The sequence below is a fragment of the Lutra lutra genome, chromosome 3, assembly GCF_902655055.1.
Source record: "Lutra lutra chromosome 3, mLutLut1.2, whole genome shotgun sequence".
NCBI lineage: Eukaryota > Metazoa > Chordata > Mammalia > Carnivora > Mustelidae > Lutra > Lutra lutra.
In genome coordinates, this window is record NC_062280.1 from 25,828,812 (window position 1) to 25,856,126 (window position 27,315).

Below are 27,315 nucleotides of genomic sequence, written 5' to 3' on the forward strand. Positions count from 1 at the left end.
CCTGGTGACTGCAGTGTGTGTTTTTTCTTTGCTTAACTAATACCTTCATCTTCACTGTTAAAATCTGCATTAAGGTACTCAACGATTACTGGCTCCATGTTTAAATTACTTACCTACCAGTGATCCTCACAGGTAACATTAAAAAAAAGACTTATTTGTCCCACTTGATTCTTATATTTTCTTACCTGTTTGCATTTCTAAGAACACCAAGTAGACTGCTTAGTGTTGTGCCATTCTGGAACACATTTGGAAAACTAGAAAGAAGCTGCCAGACAGTGGGCTGCTCTTGGACTTGTGAGAAGAAGGATAGCACTTTGACCATTTCCTGAAATACGGTCTTCTGGTTGTTGGGATCACTTGGTATCTTACAAAATGACAAACAGGGCAAAATGGGAGTTCAGCATTTGTAATCACATGGCTCACTGTTTTTAAAGGCATTAAACATTTAGACTTTCACATAATTCTGATTGCCATATAGTTTGAAGTCATTCTTTACTTGGAAAAGTTATAACCATTTCTAATATCCTTAAACATAACTGGGTTTTTTCTTATACCTCCAGAAATTGGCATAGTTCAATTTTGGTTAACAGAGCTGTATTTATACAAAATATATTTAATTACATTTTGGAAATTAAAATTAATTTCTTAAAATGAAATTAGCTTCTGGGTAATGTTTTTGTTTTTCCCTAGGATCTGGTTTAGGATTTACAGACAAATCTTCTCTGTATCTATTAGTAGACTTTATATTATTTATTATTTGGTTTCAGAAACCTTAAATCTATATATATTTGCTACTATAATTACACATACACACATACTTAATGGAAGAAAATACTTTCAAAGTTCTGTTGCCATACCAGGAACTTTAGTTACAATAAATGATTTATAGTGAGTGAACCTATGTAATAATCACATCTTGTATTATAAGCAAACAAATAAAAACTGTGACTTCTGCTCCTGCTCTGTATCACGGGATCCAGTGAACAAGTAAAGTATCTCTTCATTATATTCCCACCCAAAGTAATTTTCTTAATAAAGTCATTCATATTGGTAAAGTCAGGCTTTTGTTCAGTTGTAATTCAAGTTCTTTCATGCCAAGAATATGATTTTGAACAATGTATTCTTAAGCAAACATTCTACCTACATGACTGAATTTGTTTAGAAAGCATTTTAAGTGCTCTATGTTTAACAGGGGTTATTATAACAGTGTCTCTAATCAGGTTCATTTAGAAAACTCAGATTATTAAAGGTAATTCAAGCATTCTGTACTGAATGAAAATTACAGTAAAATTCAAAGAATCAGGAGAAAAGTATCAGAAGTGGGTATCTTTCATTTAGTCCTGTTTATAAAATTTGAAGAAAATTTGGAATATTTTTGTGATCGTTCATTGTATGTGGGATTTCATTAAATGAAGACTATGGATATCTTCTTTGCATATCATAGTTTAAGAACAGCATACAGAAGTGGTCATTACAACTTTACGGTATAAAGTCCTTGTCCCTAATGTATAATGTTTTGAGGAGAGGGATATATTGTTTCATCAAAAATCAGCTTTTCAAAGTAGGTATGATGTTAGTGAGAAAAATTAAGAAGATAACCCATTTTTCTCATTTCTGAGAGTTAATGGTTCCCATAGTTAAATTATTAAACTTACATTACAGCCTGAGTAATCTTACTTAAATATGACAGAGGAAACAATCTTCATTCATCACAGAGCAAAAACCATCTACAAAAATGTGCCTACAATAACCATAATGCAATATTTTTGTTTCAACATTGTAATCATTTCAATCCTGCACCTTTAAATGGAAAGCAAACATGACTTAGAATTAGATACTGTGTGTGAATCTCTGCAAGGAGGGCATGCCAAGGGTGAGCACACATTCCAGTCAGTATTACCCACCCCATTTGGGCTATGGACTTACTCTTTGACTCAAGTTGAATCACTTTGTGGATACAAGAATGAAAGCAATACATTTCCTTTCATTGCTTAAGAGGTCTTGATCAAATTAAAATATTTACACTTACCTGAGAGAATTGGTTTGTTAGTTCATGCAGAGAAGACTCTAGAAAGGTCATATTGGATAGGCAAAATTTGTTAAAAACGTTTTTCCCTAGAGTTGTCCAAGAGAAGACGTAATGAGCAGTATAATCTGGATAGCTCTCACACAGTTCTTTTCGTATGTCTTCTGAAGTTGAATTTTGCTCTAACAGCTAAAAATATGTGTGAGAAGAGTGAAATAATAAAGTTAATAAATATAGATATAAAATAGTCTTCTCTTCAAGGAAACTGACTTGCCTTCACAATAGCCATTTTAAGGTCCCGCATTATAGCTACTATTAAAGTAACACTAAAATACATTTGGTTTATTTATGAAAAGTTACAAGAAAATGTATGACTGTGGTAATTCTTGTCATTGTTATGTTTTAAATGATTCATACATGATTTGTTTAATTGAACTAATTTCCTGTCTCCAACCAGAGAAACTAAATGCACCAGATCTTTTCTGACAAAAATCTTCAGACTTAAAGACCGTAGTTTTTCCTGGGCATTTAGCAGCAAACTTGGGTGTCCTAACTGTGACCCTTCATCGGGAAACTGGCTGCAATCTCTGGACTTCCAGAAAGGAGGAGCGTTGACATCCAAGACGCACAGTGTTTTTTTTAGAGAAGCGGACCAACATGGCTTACGTTTCATTTATAAAGCAAATAGTTTATTTAGAAATTATGCACATGAAGAAAAAAAAGAAAATGTGTATATGAAAACACATAAAAGTATATAATTAACAACAGCAATAATTGAAAAGCATTTTCAGGGGCGCCTGGGTGGCTCAGGGGGTTAAAGCCTCTGCCTTCGGCTCAGGTCATGATCCCAGGGTCCTGGGATTGAGCCCCGTATCAGGCTCTCTGCTCAGCAGGGAGCCTGCTTCCTCCTCTCTCTCTCTCTCTCTCTCTCTGCTTGCCTCTCTGCCTACTTGTGATCTCTGTCTGTCAAATAAATAAATAAAATCTTTAAAAAAAAAAGAGAGATAGAAAGAGGAATCAGAGAGATTGCTGACACAGGCGTCAATATGTCATCCTGAGTTTTACAACCCTTCCCTGCTCCAACTACTCTAAAAATATGTATCTATACATAGAAAATTCGTTTTTGACTTATCTCCACTGGATATATGACTCTGTGCTGCTTCACAAAATTCTGAAATTTTATTCCATATGAGAAAGAGAACTTGGGAGTTTCAATACAATGAAGCAGTATTTTTGAGAATAGTGTTGTTACTCTGGATATTAAAGTATTTAACTGATTCAATGAAGACTTTGTGCTTCTAGGAACTAATATGGAAGAAATAGAATGGAATAAAGTAACTTCCTCCCATTTACATACTGATCAGATTTAGGGAGCCTTTAAATTGGAATTAACTGAGCATATTGCGGCCTTCCTATGCCAAACAGGGAGCTTTAGGTATCTCAAATATTATTCTTGTTAGAACCAGACTTTCAACATCTAGACTAAATTGAATGGGAAAGTCTTATATTTCAGCCAGCGCTGGCAGAATGGCCTTGATGGGTAATAATGCCTTTCTTGGAATCACTTTTTGCATTATCCTTTGGCTTATTTACATAAACGTGTTTACTGAGATGTCTCACTTATACAGAATGTTAATTCAAAGGTAACTAACAGAGTCATACTAAGCTGCAGAGGTTATGGTCACTGGAATATGAATAGAAGTCAAATCTATGTCCTATAGCCTATGTTCCATCCAGATGGAAGAAATGTCTACTATATAAAACATGAGTGCATTATTTAAAATGCCTACGTGTGCATGTTTGCATGACAGACAAAGAGAGACAGTGAGTGAAAGAGAGAGAAGTCTATTAGCAAATGTTGAAAAATAATCTCTCTTAATTTCTGAAGAGCACATAAAGCAAAGGCCAGCCAAATAAATGTAGGAATCTGGCTGAATGAAAGACAATAAGGAAAAGTAGGGACTATGTTCAACTGAAGGGAAACCATTCTGCCCAAAGGCATTCAAACTTAATTTCCTAATATCCCTACACACACACACACACACACACACACACACACTTAGCTCACAGGCTACCAGTTTATGCCTCTAATAGAAATTATTATCTTTTTTTTTTTTTTTTGGGTAATCTGGAATCTGAAAATAAGAAGGATCTATAAGTAAGCTCTCCAAACCATGCTAAAGAAGGATTTTACTACTTTGGGGAGATACTTTCCATAACTCAAATTTTCCAAAGGCATTATCAGTATGGATGAGGCAGCCAAGTGTAGTATTAGAGCTTCGTCTGCTGTCATATGTCTTTTTTACTTCTGTTTCAGAAAATTAGAAGAATATAGTTACGCCTGAGTGGCTCAGTTGGTTAAGCGGCTGCCTTCGGCTCAGGTCATGATCCCAGCGTCCTGGGATCGAGTCCCACATCGGGCTCCTTGCTCAGCGGGGAGCCTGCTTCTCCCTCTGCCTCTACCTACCACTCTGTCTACCTGTGCTCATGCTCGCTCCCTCTCTCTCTCTCTCTCTTTCTAACAAATAAATAAATAAAATCTTTAAAAAAAAAAAAAGAAAAGAAAATTAGAAGATTATATATAATGCTACCTTATTTCTTACTAGAGGAAAATCTTAAGTTTGATTAAGGCACTTAATAGGGAAATAAAAGTCCAAGACCTTATTGAATTCAGAACGTCTGAGGATTAAGCTTTTTGATGGAAGAGCTCCTGACAAGAATCCTGCGATATTACTCCAAATTGGGGGGGGGGGGGGTGTCCAAATCTCTTCCTGTTTGGGAGATGCTTGTATTAACCTCAGAGGCAATTGTTCAACTGCTAGTTATTATCAGTCCATTACAAAACTGAGTGAAATTACCTTTTCCAAACTAAGGATCCGGGCAAGGACTTGACTACCATTGAAAGTATCTATTCCAGTACTTTCCAAAACAGAGCTCAGACTGGGAAATACTGGGGCTGTAACAGAAGAAAGAACAGATTAGCATTCTAAACAGATACACAAAAATGGGCAGATTCATGTAAGAATCCATAAATATCACTTGTGCCCTGACATCCCCCACAGCAAGAATGTACTCAAATATGCAACTTCTATGAAAGTTTTGTGCTGGCAAAATGGCAAATTCCATCATTATTTCTCGTCACATAAAACTGCGATGGTTTTGGTCTGCTCTTGGGTTTTTTCCAATCACTTTAGATGTCATTTGCTTTCATTCCAGTTTATGTCATTAAACTTCATCACCAATATTACTGCCTAATAAAGTGAATCATTTCTGTGCAGGCCTAGAGGATTCGAGGTGCTTCTACCAGCTCTACAGATCCATCATATCTAACATCTGTTCAAAGGATCTGCCAATGCACATCTGGTGATAATGGTTTTCTTTTTAATTATTCAATTGGGAGGCTGAAATCTGCTTAAGATCATAAATTCTTTCCTCCCCAAAGTGTATTCTGAAAGATATTTCAGATCAAATAAATGGGATGAGGCAATTAGTCCAAACTGCAGTATATTCTAATTAAGTAATTCTCAAAGTAGCCTCATCTAGCACTATTTATGATGTGGCAGGGTGTTCTGGGTTAGGAGCATTAGCTAGAAGATTATGTTCATACCTATAGCATGGATGGTCACTAAGCCAGTATGTTACCTTTCATGAATTTTGGCCAGAGATACTTTGTTACAATCACAGCAAAGAATCTTAGTATTCAAAGATACGGTGATCTATCATCAGGAGGGCCTAGGTTATGTTACAGTACCTGTGGGGCTGAGAATTTACCAACTGATTCCTCTGGATCAGGCAATGCATGTGTGAGATGAGTGGCCAGGATAGAAATCTAATCTGTGGCTACTGAGCAAAGCAAAGCTTACTGGACCACAACACTATGATCTTATTTCTACTGTGCTTTAAGCTTCTCAGCCAAATACCCTCAGATCATTCACAACAGAACATTAGTTCCTCAGAACCACTCACTACTGTATTTCTATTACATTAACACAGGACCTTTGTTATCTAGTCCATCAACTTGTACTGGAATGTTATTTGATGTCATGGTTTCTTGTTTGTTTGTTTTTAGTTGCCTACAGTTCACAAACAATGCTCCACTAGCTTTAGGTGTACAACATAGCGATTCAACTTTTCAACTTCTCTCTCTGCTACGCTATGCTCACCACAAGTGTAGCTATCATCTGTCACCATAAAACCCTGTTACAATATCATTGATTTTATTCCCTATTCCCTATTCTGTGACCTTTATTGCTATGACTTATTTATTTCATAAATGGAAGCTTGTATCTCCCACATCCCTTCATCTATGTTGCCTGTCCCCCACCTCCTTCCCTCTGGCAACCATCAGTTTGTTTTCTGTATTTATACTCCTAATTCTTGTTTATTTATTTATTTATTTATTTTTAAGATTCCACTTATGAATGAAATCATATGGTATTTGTCTCTCTCAATCTGGCTTATTTCACTTAGCATAATACCCTCTAGGTCCATCCCTGTTGTTGCAAAGGGCAAGAGCTCATCCTTTTTTTAAAGTGGCACAGTATTCCAGTGTGTGTACATCTGTGTGTGTGTACCACATTTTTATCCATTTATCTATTAGTGAACACTTACACTTAGGCTGCTCCCATGTCTTGACTATTGTAAGTAATGCTGCAGTAAACACAGGAGTGCATATATCTTTTCAAATTAGTATTTCATTTTATTTGAGTAAATATCCAGTAGCAGAAATACTGGATCACGCAGTATTCCTATTTTTAATTTCTTGAGGAAACGCCATACTGTTTTCCACAGTGGCTACACGAACTTACAAATATTACAGAATCTTATATATCCCATGGCATTTTTTAACAGCATTTAACATTTTTCTCCACAGCACCAATCACATTCCAAACACAGAGAAATTTTTGTTTTGTTCCCTAATATCCCCAGAACATAGGTCTAAGCTTACACGATAGCAGGCATCCAATAAGTATTTGTCAAATGAATGTAAAACTGTCCTGCTGTTTTGAGAGTTTATTCCCAATTTATGGCTTCTAATGAGTGTCTCATGATCATCTGCAACAGAATTATTTGGTATAAGGCTCAGGCAGCTCAGCCAGAAGGTTTTCTGCACACTAAAGTGTGAAGGCTCCTGACCTAGCTGTAAAGGAAGCACACAGTCCCACTGAGAGACTGGGATACTGAGCATTGAGGGGGAGGAACAGTGGAAAGAATCCCAGCTTGGCTGTTGCTCTAGAATCAGGTCTGATGGATAAGCCTAGACAGGGCATGTACCTTTGCCGGGCCTCAGATTCCTCATTTGTAAAATGAAAAGTTTGGGCAAATCTCTGAGATTTCATCCAGTAACTTTTTTCTCTTTTTAAAATTGAAGTACAATTAACATACAGTGCTATATTAGTTTCAGGTATGCAACATGGCCATTTGACAATTCTATACATGACTCAGTGCTCATCAAAATGAGTGACCCCCTTCATCTATTTCACCCCTCCTGCCCCACTCACCTCCCCTCTGGCAACAACCAGTTGTATTCAAGAGCCTGTTTTTTAGTTTCACTTTCTCCCTTGTTTGTTCATTTGGTTTTTTTTTCTTCAATTCCAAATAAGAGCGGAATCATACAGTATGTGTCTTTCTCTGACTTACTTCACTTAATGTTATACCCCTTAGGTCCATCTGTAGTGTTGCAAATAGGTAATTTCCTTTTATTGCTGGGCTTTCTAACCATCCCAGCATCATCTAATCGCAGACGGCCAGAGTCCCTAGCCAATTCTGGCAAAGTGTGCAATTCTCAACATCATATTTAGTACCATCTAAGCTTTTGCTCCTAGAAGGTATTTTAGTAAGAACTTCATTTCCAATTATCCTCAAGAACTTGCGTAATTGCACTGCCACACTCAGGCAACCTTAAGAAACATTTAGATCTCTTGGGAATATTCTAGGCATTCCATCTCTGTTTGAAAAGTTAAAAGCATAACCCTTTCAAAGATTAGACCTTGCTGGCTGTTCCAAGAGGCCCCCTCTAAACTCAACAGAAGAGAATAGCTTACCCGGTGATGTGTGCCTTCTTTCTGGAACTTTGGTGCTCTGGAGTGATAAATCGCTGTCCTTCTCCAGGTTGGATGACTTTCTCAGAATTTCACTAGTGCAGAAAAAGCAAGAACTCTACAACTTCACCCACATTAATTTCAGTTAGTTACAGCAGTGTATCATTTGGCAGATTCCAGGGCTCTCCAAGGACTTTCAAATTTTTAATCTACTTTCTCGGATTATAATGGAAGAACTCACCTATCCATACACCAATGAATATGTAGGATCTCCTACAAGGTAAATTTTTATTCAGAGAAAATGGCCTAGATGAGGTTTAAAATAGTTATTTTTACTTTAATCTTATAAAAAGGAAATTATTTTTAAAAGACATTAGAGCTAAATATTGAAAGTAATCATGAGATTATAGATACATGTGCATACATATGTACATATATATGTGCATATATATATATATATATACATATATATATATATATCTTTTTTTTTCCTTTTAAAAAGAGGATGGATCACAAACAGATAAGAGTCCAAAGATGCTTCAGGGACTGAAAAAAAGGTATGCTTATTTGTCAACCTTGAAAGAAAAATAAGTTTTATATATTAAATTATAGATGGCATTTTGAAGACTATCAAAACTGAATACTTGTAAGATATATTCAAGGAAAAAAGGAAAGAACACACATTTTTTGAGTATCTAGTCCTTGCCAAGTTCTGTGGCTGTTGTCATGACAGGTGGTACCAGGTGTTAAAGGCATGTATAACAAAGTTAGGTAGATCCTTTATTGTACTGAATGTATCACTGTGGTAATAATAGCCCTGTGGTGCCAGAAATCCCCACACATTGTGATCACACCAGCTTTTGCAAGAAAACATTACAGGACCTTTAGTAACCTACTTTATAAAAATTCACTGCCTGTTTAGTTGATTATCAAAATGGAGATAATCATATTTTCTTGAAAACCTGATATACCTAAAGTGCGTGCCTAAAATAAATGTATGTATTTCAAGAATGCAATCAGTTCAGATGCCTGGATGTGAATACTTTTTGGAATTACTAAAAATTGGTGAATTTGGTGTAGTTGTTTATAAAAAAGTTACTTGAGATATGTAAGGATGGACATAAAAATATACTAGTGAAAAAGCAAGAAGTTCTATTTACTGCTGTGGTTCAATTTAACCTCCTTTTTAGAAGTAAGATCTGAATCATGGTTCCAGGGTACTTTGTGATTTATAATTGGGATTTTTTTTTTTTTTTTAGTTTGTCCTCTTAGTAAAAATGATAAGAAGAGGTGATATTTGTTTCCATTCCCTAGTGTTTTTCCAATATTCTCTATAAAAAGCACTGGTTGCTCCAAAAGTTCTGCATTCTTAATGTATATTTGAATTATTCATGACCATGACTGTACTCCCCTAAATCTTTTTACATTCCTTATGCTGACTATTTGGATGGGAAAACCGTTCAGATAAAAATAAGAACTGACCTGTACATTTTTCCTTTTCTCAACAGAAGTTTTAGAAAGTTTGAGAAAGTCTCGGGTTCACTTTTCTTTTTCTCAACATTTTTTTTTTTTAGTTAGGCTTGAAATACTGTAAGAAAGTCTACTGAATATCAACACATTTTGAAAATAAAGGGGAAAAGTGCCTTCATAAAAATTTTAAGGAATATGGACAGCACCAAAAACCAAAGGGAGAATGACAAAGATCAACATGAGTAAAGAAGGAGCAAGAGAAAATAGAGACTGAATAATAAATGGGAGTGGGAGAGAAAAATAGAGGAAGTGATAGGAAACTAAGAAAATGTTAAGTTTAGAGAAGCAAAAGCTACATCTACTAGACAGAGACATCTTGCCCATCTTCCCACATTCAGAGAAGCACCCTAAAACTACTCCTTCAAAAATTCTTTAAAGACCAAAGAAAGACAAAGTCCTCCCTTTCCCAGCAAGCCACTGGCTCAGCAGGTTTCAATCTGCTCAACAGTAAAATGGCTGCTTCTAGACAAGCCACTATAGAGGCCTCTCTTCTAACAGGACCTGTCCTTAACCAGCAAGTACCCATGGTGACATGATCACCCACGCATACATGTAACAGGAGTGGGGAGGTGATCCCTCTCCTTGGATGTGGCCTGGCTATGCCTTTTTGTTGGGGTGAGAAATCAGGATATCAAGTGGGCTTTGCTGTTCAACTGCCTACAAGTTCCCCAGTTTTATTTTGCATTTACAAAATGTGGTGCGACGGCATGTGTCCCCTGCCACTGCACAGCAAAAACCATTGTCTTTAAGCTCTTAAAATGGAAACCACAAAATAAATGTACAAGACAGCACTGTGGGTAAAAAAATGAATTAAGGTTATATATTGAAACAGTTTACCCCCACCCCAAGCAAAGTTAATTAATTCTTTTAAGACCCTATGAAATTACTAAGGCAGGGCAGGAAGATGGCCAGTACTACTGAGTTAATGGTAATCTCTGAACTTTCTCATTAGCACAACAACACTTATAGACAGAGAACTATATACTTCTTGGAATGATAGGTGAGAAACCGTACTTTTTCCGTGATTTCCGACAATTTAAGCACTCAGTACCTACTTATTTCGTAACGATTTTTTAGTGCATTATGTTTGTGTACCTATTCCTACCACTTCCCTACTTCAGGAAGTGACATCTTTGGAAGTAGGCACCATGTGTCATTCATCTTCTTATTCCAAACACCTATGGTGTTAGACCGTAAGATCAGATGGCTGATTAAATAAAAAGAGATAGTAATCCTGGGGTGTGGCAGAAAGTGCCTTCCAGTTAGAAAACACCTCTGGAATCCCCGCACTGCCACTTCCTAAAACACTTCAGTCATTGTCTTCCTCATCCGCAAATTCGGAATGATCTACCTTGCCAGAGTTGTGAGTACTATACAGGATGTGCTTATCCAGTGTCTGTCTGGGCCTTGTCACTACAGGCACTTACCGATGTTAACTGTCAAAAAATGATAGCACACAGACAGCCTTCAGGATGGAGCCAAAGTCCCATTCTTATGCATCTATGCTCCAGATATAATCTTTCTGGAATACTAGAAACCTCGAGATCTCTGGACACCAAGGGAATGTACCCTTATTATTCACAGACCTGGAGCTGTTAAGTGTTGGCTAGTGATGTAGGACAAGGTAAAGCATCTTACCCAGGGTTCTGTAATCCCTTCTTCATTTTATTATTTATTTATAAGTTTACTTATAAAAGGAGTTTTTCATTTGTAGTGGTGATCAGTTTTCCCCTTTTTAAGCTGTAAAATTCTTTAGAAAAGACTGTAGTGTACTGCACTGACAGAAGGGAGGATGCCTAGCACGTGGCAAGCATTGAATACTAGATAATAAGGAATATCATTTGGAAGAACAGATAGCTAAGGAAGCATATTTTTAAATAGCTTAGCTTGCCCTCCATTGTTGCATATCTGTTTCTCCAAAGGTCCTTTAAGAGTAAATACCCAGGAATGGCATGGCAGATTATACATTATATAATGTGTAATCATGCACTGTACCTACCATATTCATTGATTAACTAGCCAACATTTATTAAATTCCCACTATATATAACATAATGGAATAATCAAATATGGAGTTGAGATTATAATACACTAAAAATAATAGCTAAGTAAGGACATGCAGAGGGGACAATGAGAGCACATGACAGGAGCTCCTAAATCACAGATCTAATTTGTGCTTATAGAGCAAGAGTCTAGAATTACAACCCTAATTCAAAGCTCTTGCTACCTTGAACATTTTCCTAACCTTTTCACTAGACGAGGGTTCTCAACTGGTGGCAATTTTGGCCCCTGTCCCAGCAGACATTTGGCAATGACTGGAAACATATTTTTTGATTGTTAGAACTGGAGGGTGGTGGTGCTCCTGTCACCTACGTGCTAAAGAACAGGGATGCTGCTGACTATCCTACAATGCACAGCACAACAAAGAATTATCCGGCCCCAAGTAGCAACAGTGCTGACGCTGAGAAACCCTGCAAAAGGCTATTACAGATAAGTGAATTTATTCTGTGATGACTCGTTCCCCATTCCCACTCCCTAGGACAGACTCAGGAAGATTAAAAATCCTATTCAAGGAAGGCATATGACGTAATTAGCACTGGGCGTTATATAAGACCAATGAATCACAGACCAGTATCTCTGAAACCAGTAATATATGTTAGTTAACTGAATTAAAATAAAAAATGTTTTCAAAAAAATCCTTCTAATTTCCTAGAGGTTGCTTGGATGAGAAATAATGAAAAAAAAAATCCTAAACCTTATTCGAGAACTTCAAAAGCTCTGAGGAAGTCTCAGAGAATCTATTTAATATTGGGTATTTCTGGGAAGAATATTAAAGCAAATGTAAATACTTAGAATCCCCCCTGAATTCAGCACACAAGCTCACAGGAGTCCAGAAAATCCAACCCTCTAGGTGGGACAAGAAAGCTTGAATTAAATTTCCAAGTGGCCCATGGGATTAGTTGACTACCTTTTATGGGACCCAGTCATTTGTACAGTACCATGGAGATGTCTAAAGGATTCTCCTGTATGATGCTGAAGAAGTAGATTCTGCCTCAGTGGCATTTATAGGTCCCTCTTTTGGAATAGAATTCAATAAAAGAAATAGCTCAGATTCAAATGTTACATTTAAGATACTGGAAGGGAAACTAGGCCCAGAGTAGATTTTACGTCTTCTCAGACATGTCTACCAACAGTAACATTTGTGAAATGTCACATTTATAGATATCATTATAATGGTAGAATTTATGCACTCATACTGTATGTCTCTCTATTTCCTGTGAGTGGGAAAGATTACCTGTGTAGGTGGTATCCATGTGTGCCATGGTAAATTTTGTCTATAAAAAGAATTGCTTTTAGGGAAGACACATATGGCAAGTCCTAGAAAGAAAATTCTGACATTCTTTTTTGCCTCTAAGGGTTACTTAAACATTTTATATTTTTTCCCTTTTTTCCCCAGAATAATCACACAGTGACACCTGGAAAGAAGATGTGAGATGTGCTCTAGGCCAGTTCTGATACCAGCTTCAGACGACATTCACCACTGACTTTTAGCTACAAATAAGGGCAATGAATACCACTGAGGCTCCCCTAACTGATTTGATGCAGCTGTCCTTCCTGGCTACCCTCAAGCAGATGTCATTCACAGGAAAATCTTAATTTTTTTTCGTTGTCTTCTTCTATTTCATCCTAATGTTCATTCTCCCAGGGTCATCAATGCTTCAGAGATAATCCCTGCCTGCCCATGTTCAAAATACACGTCTTTTCTAGGTGGCCCACTAGCCAATCCAAAAATCTTTATCAGTTAAGATGTTGAGATTTAAAAATGTCTTAATATGTTCCTCCATCCTAGGATATCTTTAATATTCTTAGGAGGGATTTTGGAGATGTATATCTGAACTAATACATTTCTAAACGTTTTTAAAGTTACTATGATGGACAGATGAGGCAATGTCTAGGGGGCCAGATGTGTATCAGAAACAAACAGAATATGGGGGAGATGCTATCACAGTATCTTTCAGGTGATACTACACAAAGGATGTTCTACTAGTCCTGAAACAGGCTGATTAATCTGGCAACACTACTAACACAACACTTAGAATTTTTTCTATCACTATTTGCCTATTCCTTCAAGCTACCCAAGAGCCTCTATTTATTTCTCTTTCATTAAACTCTGGGATTCTTTCTCTGTGGCCTGTCTCAAACACAGCTTCATCTAGTCTGGGATCCACCATCCTCTCTGTCCTTAATGATCACATCCTTAAAGGCCTCTGGAGAACTCTCCTGACATAGCCCCACCCAAACCCCTCTCCTTTCCAATAACATATTTGCCCCCTTTGTTATCTTATGTTCTGGGCAGAGTGAGACCTAAACAAACACTCATCACATTTACCATGTTATATGGTAACTCACCTGCTTACCTGTCTGTCTCTTTCTCCCACTTGACTGTAGGTTTGTATAGAGCATAGGACACGCCTTTTTCATCTTCGTACCTGCCCTGACTTGCAGTCTCCAGCACACAGTACACATTCAATACATTCTTACACAGTGAATTAACAATTTTGCCTACATGGCAGTTAACATTTCCTTCCACTTTGCTTTTTGATAGATTAAACTTTAACCCTTTATTTTTGCATGACTAAATGATTCTAAAATGGTTACTAAATGGTTATAAATTACTCTGAAGTTAATACGTATGTGACTTATACATCCTGTCATCCATACAGTCAAACGAGGACACACATCTACTCTACTTCTATTTACCTTATATTCCCAGTGCTATCCTTAGGTCAGTTTCTCCAGTACTAAACAAAAGCCCTGGCATTTTAAAATTATCCCTGGGGGCACCTGGGTGGCTCAGTCAGTTAAGCATCCAACTCTTGATTTTAGGTTGGGTCATGATCTCAGGGTTGGGAGATCGAGGCCCACATCAGGCTCCATGCTCAGTGCCAAGTCTCCTTGTCCCTCTCCCCGTGCTCCTCCCTGCACTTGCACTTTTTCTCTCTCAAAAAATTAAATAATCTTAAAAAAAAACCAATAAATTATTTTTGAATAATTTTACTCAATTATTGAATAACGTAAGGTTAACTCTATTAGAAGTTCCATCTAAGCCAATAGGAGCAGAGCTATGAGTTTGGAAACCACAGGTCATGATGTGTGTCGGCATGACAGACAGAGCAAATCCATGGAGGCAATTCTCCCATGGGATTCTCAGGAATGCTGAAGCACTTCTCCAAATAATGACCCTGTGCGCTCTGGAGGATGATGTTCACTGTTCACCAGCTGTGTGAACGATGGCACAGCCAGGGGCTCCCACTGTTCCTATAGATTCTTCGAGGCAGTGCAGAGGGAGGAAGGACCTCAGGGTAAGTCCTGTGATGCAGGACCATCAGTTGTACAAATGAGCAAGAAAACCCATCAATGTAATGTTTCTTTTTCCAGACAGCTAGTTAGAGTTGATGCTGAGTATTTCAAGCACCTCATCCTGAAGCTAATGCCTAAAGAAGTACGCATTTAATAACAGAAGGCTGGTGCCAATGCAAAAACATCAAAACCCTGGGCGACTAGCCAGCATGTAGAGGCAGCGGCGTGATCACGTCTTTAAGACGAGCAGTCTATTAAGATAAACATGGCGGGCCTCTTTTGATGAGGCCAAAGATGGCATTTTCTTCCCTGCACTTACAAAGCAGAAAAAGAAGACAGTTTTGTTTCTTAATGAAGCTATGCTGGTGAATCTTCCTTTACCAAAGGGAAGCAATTTAGTGGAACTGCTTACCCAGTAGCCATGCCCCAGTTTCACCGCATGGCCGTATAAACCATAAAAGTTAATAGCATGGTGGGAAATATCATTAATGCAATTTTATTATTGTACATAATTTTCTAAATTAAGTTCCAATTACTTGGTAGTTCAGAGAAAATACTGAATATACAGCAGTATACAGTTTGGGCTAGACAAACTACCTAGGGGTTAGAATAAAACAAAAAAAGGGCACATGGTCATCTGCCTAGAGAATCATCAACAGAGGATAATATAAAGCTGGACTTTAATTCTAGTCCCAAAACTAACTCAGTGATTCATCTTAGGGAGTGTGATTCTCAATGATGTCACATAGAAAAGTACTCCTTTTTGGGAAGGTACATTTATAGTCTTAGATATTGATAACAATTTCCCTCATAGTAACTTGGTTCTTCATGCAAAAAAGAAAAAGAAAGAGGGGCACCTGGGTGGCTCAGTGGGCTAAGCCTCTGCCTTCGGCTCAGGTCATGATCCCAGGGTCCTGGGATCGAGCCCCGCATCGGGCTCTCTCCTCGGCGGGAAGCCTGCTTCTCCCTCTCTCTCTCTGCCTGCCTCTCTGCCTACTTGTGATTTCTGTCTGTCAAATAAATAAATAAAATCTTTAAAAAAAAATTTTTTTTTAAAAAAGAAAAAGAAAGAAAGAGAAAAAAGAAAGTTGACAGCCCCAGGTAGAGCTGCAACCCAATTTGTTAATAAGGGACATTAATATTTCCTATGTCTGTCCAACCCCTTCGTGAAGATCTACCTGATTACTCCACCTGAGAGCTGTCTCTGCTTTAAATATGGAAGGTGTCTTCCTTTAGCACCTTCTGAACCTCTTCGTGCTCTCTTTCCCATTACGGTGACTGCTTTAATATCTTCCCTTCCTTATTAGAACATAGGCAGAGATGACGCCTAATTCACCACTCACATGGGGACACACAGACTGTCTATGAATTAACTGAACAACCAAGATGTCATGCTTCCATCTCAGCTCTACTCTGATTACACAAGAGGGCATAGGCTCTCATTAGCTTTTGGTTCCCTTGCAGAGGTAATGCAGGTATTGGTTGAGGTAATGCCTGCATACACTTACAACATGCTGGTTTCATACATAATATATTCATGTCATCTCCCTGCTTAACACCTTCCAATGGCTTCTCATTATACTAAAAATAAGATGCAAATCCCTTCCCTTTTCCTGCTTGCTCTGTCTCCTGTGTTTCTGTTCGACATATTCCCCACCCCTCATATCATCTCTCACTATGTTTCAGCAACCTTAGACAACTTTCTGTTCCCCTAAATGGTCAGGTTTATCACCCACCATCTGAGGATTATTTGTTGCTGCTCTGCCTGAACACTGTCTTCATATGCCGTTGCTGGTCTCTTCCCAGCCTTTCTGGTCTCTACCCAAATGCCACCTGCTAGCAGAGGCCATCCCTTGCCACCCTACTGACTTCCTACCTTTCAATGTCTAGCCCATAACCTGCTTTCTTCTTTTTCTAGCACAATTGTTATTATCAGTAATTAGGCTCTTTATTTCATTGCTCATTTTTTTGCTTGCTTTCCATTAGAATGCAAGTAACGAAGGAGTAGAGGATTTGTCCGATTCACATCTGTGTCATGGTACCTAGAATGGTACCTGGTACATAGAAACGTCTCAGTCATTATTTCTTAAATAATTTAATAAATGAATGAAGGAACATCAGAATGTTTTAAGGATTCAGACTCACTAACTTATTGAAACAATAAAACCAAGGTGAATTAGCAACTCCACAATTGTTTTCTGAGCCACTGCCCATGACAATTTTCGATATGTTTATATTTTATGCTAAACAGCTTGCAGATGCTCTCTCTCAAAGTATCACCCACATTATTTGATGACCAAAATCATGATGATATTAATAGAGAAATGGTGTTAAATGTCAAGGAAGTTAAATTACAATTTTGGAAGCAAGTATCTCTGATTAGAGATTAATGTAATCTTTCCTTGAGAAACACTTAAAAAAAAAAAATCTCTAACCAGAATTATCTCATGGTCGACTCAGATAAGAATACTGTTTTCGGTTCTACAGATAGGCAGGTTCCTGGGAGCCTCTTAGGTAATGGTCTAGATTATCTTTATTCTTCAGCTGCCTCTCACACCAAGAAATAGGACACATTAACCTCATTTAAAGGTTGTATAAGTATACTTTCAATTTTATTACTTTGAATTCTAGAACTTTATTTATTCCTTTATTTTTTGAAGATTTTATTTACTCATTTGAGAGAGAGACAGAGACAGCGTGAGTGGGCAAGGAGCAGAGAGAGAAGGAAAGGGACAGGCTGACTCCCCACTGAGTGTAGAGCCAGATAGGGGGTTTGATCCCAGGACCCCGAGATCACAACCCAAGCAGAAGTCAGACCCTTAACTAAGCCACTCTGGCACCCCAATTTCTAAAACTTAAATTTCCTTATTTATATCTCCTGGATTTCCATTACATCAGGAAGTACCACATAGAGTAATATAAATAAGTCATGCTTCCAGAAGATAACGCCCCTAATATTGCCCTAAATCTGAAGCTTGTGATCAAGCTTAGGACAATGTGTCACTGACAATTTGAGGTGGAATAGAGAATCTCTGAGGGAGGTTATAGAGGAATGCCTTGGCCACCCAACTTAAAAGCAAAGTTTGGTCGGGGTGCCTGGGTGGCTCAGTGGGTTAAGCCGCTGCCTTCGGCTCAGGTCATGATCCCGGGTCCTGGGTTCGAGCCCCACATCGGGCTTTCTGCTCGGCAGGGAGCCTGCTTCCTCCTCTCTCTCTGCCTGCCTCTCTGCCTACTTGTGATCTCTGTCTGTCAAATAAATAAACAAGATCTTAAAAAAAAAAAAAAAAAGGCAAAGTTTGGGTAATCCATCCAAAATAGATTATGTTAAATCCCACATAAACATGGTAATTTCAGTGTGCACCCAACTTGTTTGTTCATTCGAACGAACAACTCGTTCGTTCATTTAGATCACCACATTTGCAGATATAGAAAATAAAGTCATATATCTAACCCAGGAGGGCTTCCTGAATCTCTCATAAGTAAACAAATTCTGATCTCTCAAAACAACTGAACACACTTGGGAAGAGCCCTTACCTGTCCTTCAATAGCGCATCATCAATTCCTTTCCTACGAAGCAGATCTTTTGGCCCATAGGGCGTGTCTTTGCATTTAGAGTCTGTGTCACAGAGTAGGGTTTGCAGGAACGGGAAGAAGCCGGTACTAGGAAGGTTTCGAGGTGCGAGGTAACCTGAAATTAAAAAACAAAACACAGAAATTACATCGCTATGGCATTTGCCTTGGATGGGAAGGAAGTGTAGTAACTCTGTTTTGTGAAATTTCCTTCTGGATTAGGACTGTCTGGGTCCACTAATATATCAAAAGATGTAAAAATGACTGCTGCCTTACTAATTTCTTTTCCTGAAATTAGCTGCAAGAATGTCTGCCAGAGTGTTTTAAAAATAAGTCACTGTATAACCATATGATAAAACACAATGCAGCTATTGAAAATGTTGTCAAGTAATACAGAAAATATTTATAATATCTTGCCAATTAAAATGAGATCAGAAAACAAACTGAGGCTTGATGGGGGGAGGGGGTTGGGAGAGGGGGGTGGGGTTATGGATATTGGGGAGGGTATGTGCTATGGTGAGTGCTGTGAAGTGTGTAAACCTGGCGATTCGCAGACCTGTACCCCTGGGGATAAAAATATATGTTTATAAAGCTGTAAAAAAAAAAAAAGAAAAAGAAAAAGAAAAAAGAAAGGATGAATCCCCAAGTTTTGTAGCAACATGGACGGGACTGGAAGAGATTATGCTGAGTGAAATAAGTCAAGCAGAGAGAGTCAATTATCATATGGTTTCACTTATTTGTGGAGCATAACAAATAGCATGGAGGACAAGGGGAGATGGAGAAGAGAAGGGAGTTGAGGGAAATTGGAAGGGGAGGTGAACCATGAGAGACTATGGACTCTGAAAAACGATCTGAGAATTTTGAAGGGGCGGGGGGTGGGAGGTTGGGGGCACCAGGTGGTGGGTATTGTAGAGGGCACGGATTGCATGGAGCACTGGGTGTGGTGCAAAAATAATGAATACTGTTATGCTGAAAAAAATAAAAAAATTAAAAAAAAAAAAAAATGAGATCAGAAAACAGCATGACCAGAAAAGTTATAATCTTTTAAAAATATGTAAATATATGTGTATTTAAAAGCCTGGAACAGGGGTGCTGGGGTGGTTCAGTCAGTTAAGTGTCTGCCTTTGGCTTTGTTCATGATCTCAGGGTCCTGGGATGGAGCCCTACATCAGGCTCCTTGCTCAGGGGGGAGCCTGCTTCCTCCTCTCTTCCCTGCTCATGTTCTCTCTTGCCATCTCTCTCTCTCTCAGAATAAAACAAAACAAACCAAAAAACCTGGAGGGATTTCCTTGGAGATATATTTCTTTTCTTTTTCCGCCTCCCTTGGAGATATATTTCACTTTATTTTTGTTTAACTATATAGTAACTACTTTTCCCCACAATGTACATGTCTTCTTTTGTTATCAAAGTCATTATAAATGCAGCTAGTCTTCCAGATACCAGGAAATATTTTTGGTCTCCTCAAAATTCAACATAACATTAATAGGATTAATTATCCCAGTCACACAATATTTTTTCCTACTTAAAAACCAGTAAAAATGGAATAAATAAATTCTCCAAATTAAGATCACAGAAAACAGGGTGCCTGGGTGGCTCAGTGGGTTAAGCCACTGCCTTCGGCTCAGGTCATGATCTCAGGGTCCTGGGATCGAGTCCCACATCGGGCTCTCTGCTCAGCAGGGAGCCTGCTTCCCTTCCTCTCTCTCTGCCTGCCTCTCTGCCTACTTGTGATCTCTCTCTCTCAAATAAATAAATAAAATCTTTAAAAAAAAAAAAAATCACAGAAAACAAAAACTTCAAGAGTAAAAGGTTTTGTAAGCCTCACTGCAACATTTGCTTTGTAAAATATGATGGCATATACGTGTCAAGAAACAGGCAAACTGGGGGCGCCTGGGTGGCTCAGTGGGTTAAGCCGCTGCCTTCGGCTCAGGTCATGATCCCGGGTCCTGGGTTCGAGCCCCACATCGGGCTTTCTGCTCGGCAGGGAGCCTGCTTCCTCCTCTCTCTCTGCCTGCCTCTCTGCCTACTTGTGATTTCTCTCTGTCAAATAAATAAATAAAATCTTTAAAAAAAAAAAAAAAGAAACAGGCAAACTGTAAAGCACAAACCTTTTTGCAATTAGGTCTAATAATAAAATATTAGGTTCCTCTTTGTGGGAGAATATGGAGACAATGAACTTTTTTAAAAAGGCAGATTTAGACACTGTAAGAGTAATTCCACAAGGAAAACTAAAAAGCAAAACCTTAACTTCCTCATGAATCTGTCAAAAAAGATGTCCATACAAGTCTGTTTTCATTGTAACAAGAAAGAGGAAAGGTTAAACAACAAGAAAATACTAAGAGCAACAAGGTTACATATGCATTAATATATAAGCAGAGAGAGTAACCGGTAGAAATTTGATCTAAGTAACTTAAATACAGCTCTACCTACAGAAAATTGGAAATAAAGGAGAAAGGGTAATAAGAAAGTTGGCCAGAAGTAAACAGGGAAAAAAAGGAGAGAGGTTGGAAGATGTCTACTGTTGACTCTGAAGATGGAGGAAGGAGCCAAAAAAGACCAGGAAAGCAGGCAACCTCTAGATGCTAGAAAAGGTAAGGACACAAATCCTCGTAGAGCCTCCGGAAGAAATGTAGCCCTGCTGATACCCTAACTTTTAACCCATTAAGACTAAATCTTGGACTTCTCATCTCCAGAACTATAAAATAATAAGTTGATGGGTTTTTTAAATTGAAGGATAGCTGACACATAGTACTAAATTAGATTCGGGTATACAACATAGCGATTAGACATTTATATACATTATGAAATGATCACCACAATAAGTCCAGTCACCATCTGTCACCATACAAAGTTGTTGCAATATTGTTGACTATATTCCCTACATTGTACTTTACATCACATGACAGACATTTTATAACTGGAAGTTTGTACCTCTTAATCCCCTTCACCGATTTTACCCATCCCCTAACCCCACTTCCAGTTAAATGGTGGTGTTTGTAAGCTACTAAGTTTATGGTAATTTGTTAGAGCAACCATAGGAAACTAATACATGAAATAAGACTGGTATGAATTAAAATTTTTGAAATTCAGAAGAAATTGGAAAAACCTTAAATCCACCAAACTATCCACAACTACCTTCTAAGCTGCACCCCTTTCTGACACCAGAAAGACCAGCGTCTCTCCTAACATTTAACCCAGTGAAAACTTCACTGGGAAGTGGACCTTCACTGTTTTCACTGTAGTACAACTCTCTGAATGAGCTGGAAAGAGCAGTCAAATTGCCCGTTAACCTTTCACATCACCCCTCTATCAAAATTCTGCCACAGTAGACTGTATACAGCAAGACCTTTACAATTCTGCAGGGAAATTTCACCACTAATGGTGATCTACCCTACCACACATCCCAACTGTGGCCGCTCTCCCAGAGTGTGGGTCTGCAAATGCTCTCATTCCTGTCTGACCTCAAACACACGCAGGGGGTCCTTTGAATGAAAAGCAGATAGCAGGAGAACCCTTTGTGTAGGCCCTTTATTGCGGTGATAGAACGGCTGAGCCAGGCAGTGCTGATAACAACAACAGCTCATGGGAAGTCGTAACACAACAGGAAGAAAAGGGGAAAAAAGGGAAAAGACATCATGGGAAGAAGATCTGAAAGGAGGTGGCACATGACATCCGATTTTAGTTTCTCTGGCATTTAATTTCTCTGGCATACAAATCAGTTATTAGAGAGGCATTTGGAAGCGTTTAAATCCACAGGATTCCTCACTGTTATTACTACAGCTATGCCTACTTTATAAGAAAATTCATCACAGAGTTGCTTTAAAAACTTTATTTTAAAGTCCCGACAATGTTCAAAGTACAGACAGTTCATGCTTCACACGGATTTTCTGACAAGTGATATTTAACCTGTTACAATGGGTTCATGCAAACGAGGAATTGGCTTGGGTGTGTGCATTTACAGTAAACACAGTGCCAGGCACAGCATGGACTGCCTGTGTGATTTATTTTACCATCACCTTTTAACAAGGACCATGCACTCATTAAGATAAGGAAGAGTGTTGCAATAACAATCACTGATTTACTAAGCGTCCACCTACTCACTGTAACATGGAAGGCATGTGACATACATTTATGTCACATCCTTCTTTGATATCTGTAATACAGTTTCTCATACATAGCAACCTTCTACATCATCTAGAGATTCTCTAAAACTAACAAGTCAGAATTAAATATAATTCAACTTTATTTAGTGGTTTTCTTTTGCGGAAAAATGGATTTCTCCCCTCTGTCTTCTGCCTGTCTCAGTTACGTGTGTGCCAGGAAGTAACCACTCAGAGCAATGGTGGAATCAAACCATCACAGGTTTTAAAGAGCTGCTGATTATAAGTTGAACTCATTCTATTCTGAAGGTGTCTCTGGCACTTTCAGGTTCCAAAATCATGTTTCTCTTTATATCCATAAATGCTAGGATGCAGGAAAAAAGAGAAACATTTCTCTATCCCTCACAGGACTTCCGTGCAGCAAGCACTGAGCATGCAAATTAGAGCTAAAAACTGGTTCCCACATTCACAGCCAGAGCATAGATTTAAGGACGAAGGTAGAGGAAGATCATAACTATGCAAACCCACAGCACTGCATGTAAGTAGAAAGAAAAACTGATCTTGGGGGCTTGGGATGGAGGCTAATGCAAGATAAATTCCTTGGTATCATGATTCCCAAAGGTCTTATACTCAGGACAACATTTATGACTATCTCCAGGAGAAAGAGAATCGAAGAACTTGCAATTCCACGGGGAAAGTGGCACCAGAAGACTCTGGCATATCCTGAAAGTGAGGAGGGTGAGTGATAAGCAAGATCCCAATTCACCTGTGGTTTAGTTTCTGAGGGGCTCCATGCAGAGGCTGTGAAGTAGTCTGAGCAACCTCCCATGGGTGGGGAGAGGTTATTCTCATAAAAGGGACACAGTCAACATGACCTACATAATGTAACACTGACAGATTCCAACATTATTTCAGGGAGTTGAATCAAACCAAACTATAAAGCATTTTTAGGAATAACCCACCAATTAGCTAAGCTTTTAACTAAATCAGATTCGGTTTTCATTGTTTTAAGAATGAAACTGGTGTTATAAAAAGATTCAGTTTAAGAATTAAAAAAAATACTCTGTAAAGAATTGTGATATCAACCTACACATCTATGTTAACCTAAAAGGGGGATCAGGTTTGGTTCTCCTTTCCCTTTCTTCACAAAATTCCTTATTCAGACAGTATTTGTGTGACATAATACAAAGGTTAGAGTACTTGTCCTCAAAGCACAGGTCCTAGACCAACAGCATCAGCACCACCTGGGAACTTACTAGAAATAAAAATTTGAGATCCCACCCCAGATCTACTTAATCAGAAACTCTGGGGGAAGGGGATTAGAAATCTTTATTTTAACATGCCCTCCAGGTAATTCTGATGCACACTAAAGTTTGCCAACAACAGGATTAGACCACAAACTTTTGCAGGGGAGTCAGTAAATCTTTATTAGCTGTGAGACTCAACTGTACCCATCACATTACTAAACTCTGTCAATGTAGTATGAAAGCAGCCGTAGATAGTGTGCCTATTAATGGGACTGACTATATTCCAATAAAACTTGATTTACAAAAAAGGCAACAGGCTAGCTTTGGCCTACAGGCTCTAGTTTGCTGACCCCTGGGGGGAATGACCTCTTGTATTTGTCCCTCTCCCTCTCCTATCTTGCTCACTTCTTATTTTCATATCTTCCCATCCTTCTTTTTCTCTTCCTTCATCTATTTTACTTAATATCCCTTAACACCCCCTTTCCTCTATTTTCCAATCTTCTGTTCTCTCCTTTCCACTGACCACCCCCCTCTTTTGGCTCAATTTCCAATTCTTTTTTCTCTTTCTTCTGCTATTCCCTTCACCAACTCCCATACCTCTTTACTCACTGGTACATCCAAGAATGCACATTTCCCCCCAAATCTTCCTTTACTTCTTTCCCTTTTTCACCTCCACAGGAGGATTTTTCCCCCTTCCATAATAAATTCAGGAGCATGCTGCTCATTGGCACGATCCAAATGTTTTCTATTTACTGTATTATTAAAGAAAGAAATGCCACAGACTTTTTAATCACAAAGTTGCTCCCATTTGACATCATTAGGCTGAGGAAGCATTCTGTAGGCTACCTTGGTGACCTTTGTAGATATTATAATAATGACAGATATTGGAGAACTTCCACTGTGTTTCTTTGTGTTTTCCTCAAAGCTGGTCAGAACCCAACCTAGATGATATTTTGTGTTTCCAGGTAAAAGGAATTTGGTCTTTGCCCCAGTAAAGAAATGAATGATGTGCCTTGGAAGGAAATTCTGACTTTTTAAAAATATGAAGTTATTCATTTGGGATGTTATAGTTTTAACTTTTTAGATAAAGGGTCACATTAGCAGAATATGTTATCAGGCCTTGTGATCGATCAAATGGTAAGTCTCCTCATGAAACACCACGAGAATTTCTCATCATGACAAGAGTACAAAATGAGACAAGTGTATCTAGAAAATCACCTATAAACAAATGACCAGATAAGAGTAAAGAAAATATGAGAAAGGAAATGAATCTCAGAAGGATATTTGTAATAATCTATTAAAGTAAGTCTTTTTATTCTTCTTACAGTTTTTCAGCAAATTTCATTCTCAGTAACATCTTTAAAGATATAATTAAGAATATAAATGACATAAACCTAGCCTTTTAAATTATTACATGAAGTTGTATCGGGAACCCATAGGACTGTCCTTGTTCTTCACAGGCCCTTTCCATTGGGAGGAGAGAACTGAGCCCTGGAGGGAGGTGTCCTGTTTCTTCACTCATCACTAGGTAAACTCAAATACATTAGCGCTTCCTGATTCTAATCCCTCTGAGCGTGGGCTTGCTTTTCTTTCTTTTTTCCTTTCTTTCTTTCTTCTTTTTTTTTAAATCTTTGCAGCCCAGAGAGACTTTAGCCTAGGATTGAATACTGATATGACTTTGAATCTTCAGGTAAAGTCATGAGCTCAATAAAATTGCACTTCTTGAGAGACTAGATAAAGAATAAGCTACTCGAAAGAATGAAAAACCCTGACAAAGTACCGAACACAATGCTTGGGACAGTGCCAGCAATTATTAACTATATGAATGAGTGAATGAACGAACCCCTGAAGGTCACAGGAAGACTGCATGATTTAGGATTTTAACATAATATCCACCTTTATCTTTATTATTTATAGCAAATTTTATCCCATATTACCATAAGTTCAATAGCTAACAATGGATACAGTAAGTTCAACTGATAGTAAGTACAATGGGTAATACTGCATTATATTTATGTGCCTTGTAAGAATGGGTAAATCAATACTGATAAAACCAGTAACACTTATTATAGGCCATTTAGGGCTCAGTTTCTTTGAAAATATAGTGAGTACACACTGACATCGATAATATCAACCACAGAAATTACTGTCCACAGAGAGAATCCCTCAATCCCCTATCTGTTCAGTGAATATTTACCAAACAGACACTGTGTATCTGGTCCTGAGGAAGGTGCTAAGTAAGGGTCATCCTTCTATTTTTTTTAAATAAGAAATATTTCATTTAAACATTAAAAAATTTATTTCTAGGTTATGCGTGTGTGTGTGAGAGAGAAAGACACAGAGACCACCTATTTTCAAAGCTCATCACACTTTCATTATATAAGATGCATATAGAAGTCATTTGTCTTCCTAAATTGTCAGAAATATTATGTACACAAGTAGTGTATGTTTGAAAATAAATGGCAAAACATTGGTAAGAAAAAAAAGTCCTGTTTTTTTTGTTTTTTTTTGTTTTTTTTTTAAGATTTTATTTATTTGACAGACAGAGATCACAAGTAGGCAGAGAGGAAGGCAGAGAGAGAGGAGGAAGCAGGCTCCCCACTGAGCAGAGAGCCCCATGCGGGACTCGATCCCAGGACACTGGGATCATGACCTGAGCTGAAGGCAGAGGCTCTAACCCGCTGAGCCACCCAGGCGCCCCAAAAGTCCTGTTTTTTTTTGAAGAATTAAACAATGACCATTTCATACAAGCCCTAAGACCATCCTATAGGATAGGCAGGGCAATGATGTTGCCCATTTTGTTGACAACCTCAGAGAGATCAAGCAACTTGCTCAAAGTCACATGAAAAGTTAAGTGTCACAGATGGATCCAGAACTACGTGATACATGATAATAATGCAAACAACATTCTGTTCAGCTACATTTTCATATATCGTGGAGTGAACAGACTGAGAATTTGAAAAACAGGTACCATTCTGGTTTTGATGCTGATTCACTAAATCATCAGGGGTCAATTAACCTTCTCATGTCTCTATTTCCACATCTACCAAATGGAGGATAATGGGCCTTGCCACCTCACAGAGCACAAGGAAGATGAATCAGGTAACTTGTGTAAGGCACTGGGAAGACTGGAGAGGGAAGGCCGCGTGGAATCCTGAGTTCCCACTGCTCATCAGACTGCTGTTGCATCATGTATGTCATTTACCACGCAGTGAGCAGGGCTATGCTGCTCCACCTGGGCTCCCATCCCTGTGCCTTGAACCAATGACTGGTTAGGAGTATTGTTAGGAGTGTTTCTCTCCCTAGTAATTCATAATATGTACCTGTACCACCTGCTACAGTGCTTCAATTACTGCGTGCATGGGTGTGGCACCATGATACATTCTTCCTAATTCTCCCCAGGCAAGTCTTGCTCCATCATTAGGTGCTTTTCCCAGGTC

The 27,315-nt window shown here is 38.4% G+C and overlaps 1 protein-coding gene across 1 annotated transcript in view; it reads right to left on the reverse strand.

The window, feature by feature from the left end:
- The window catches only part of ABCA12 (ATP binding cassette subfamily A member 12), a 177,100-nt gene that overhangs the window by 100,857 nt on the left and 48,928 nt on the right, over positions 1 to 27,315 (reverse strand). Inside the window, exons 3-7 of the mRNA XM_047722762.1 lie at positions 18,493 to 18,646; positions 8,071 to 8,162; positions 4,885 to 4,982; positions 2,030 to 2,215; positions 186 to 364 (exon numbers count right to left, since the gene is read on the reverse strand). Coding sequence (XP_047578718.1) covers positions 186 to 364; positions 2,030 to 2,215; positions 4,885 to 4,982; positions 8,071 to 8,162; positions 18,493 to 18,646 — 709 coding nt within the window. The remainder of the gene's footprint in view (positions 1 to 185; positions 365 to 2,029; positions 2,216 to 4,884; positions 4,983 to 8,070; positions 8,163 to 18,492; positions 18,647 to 27,315) is intronic.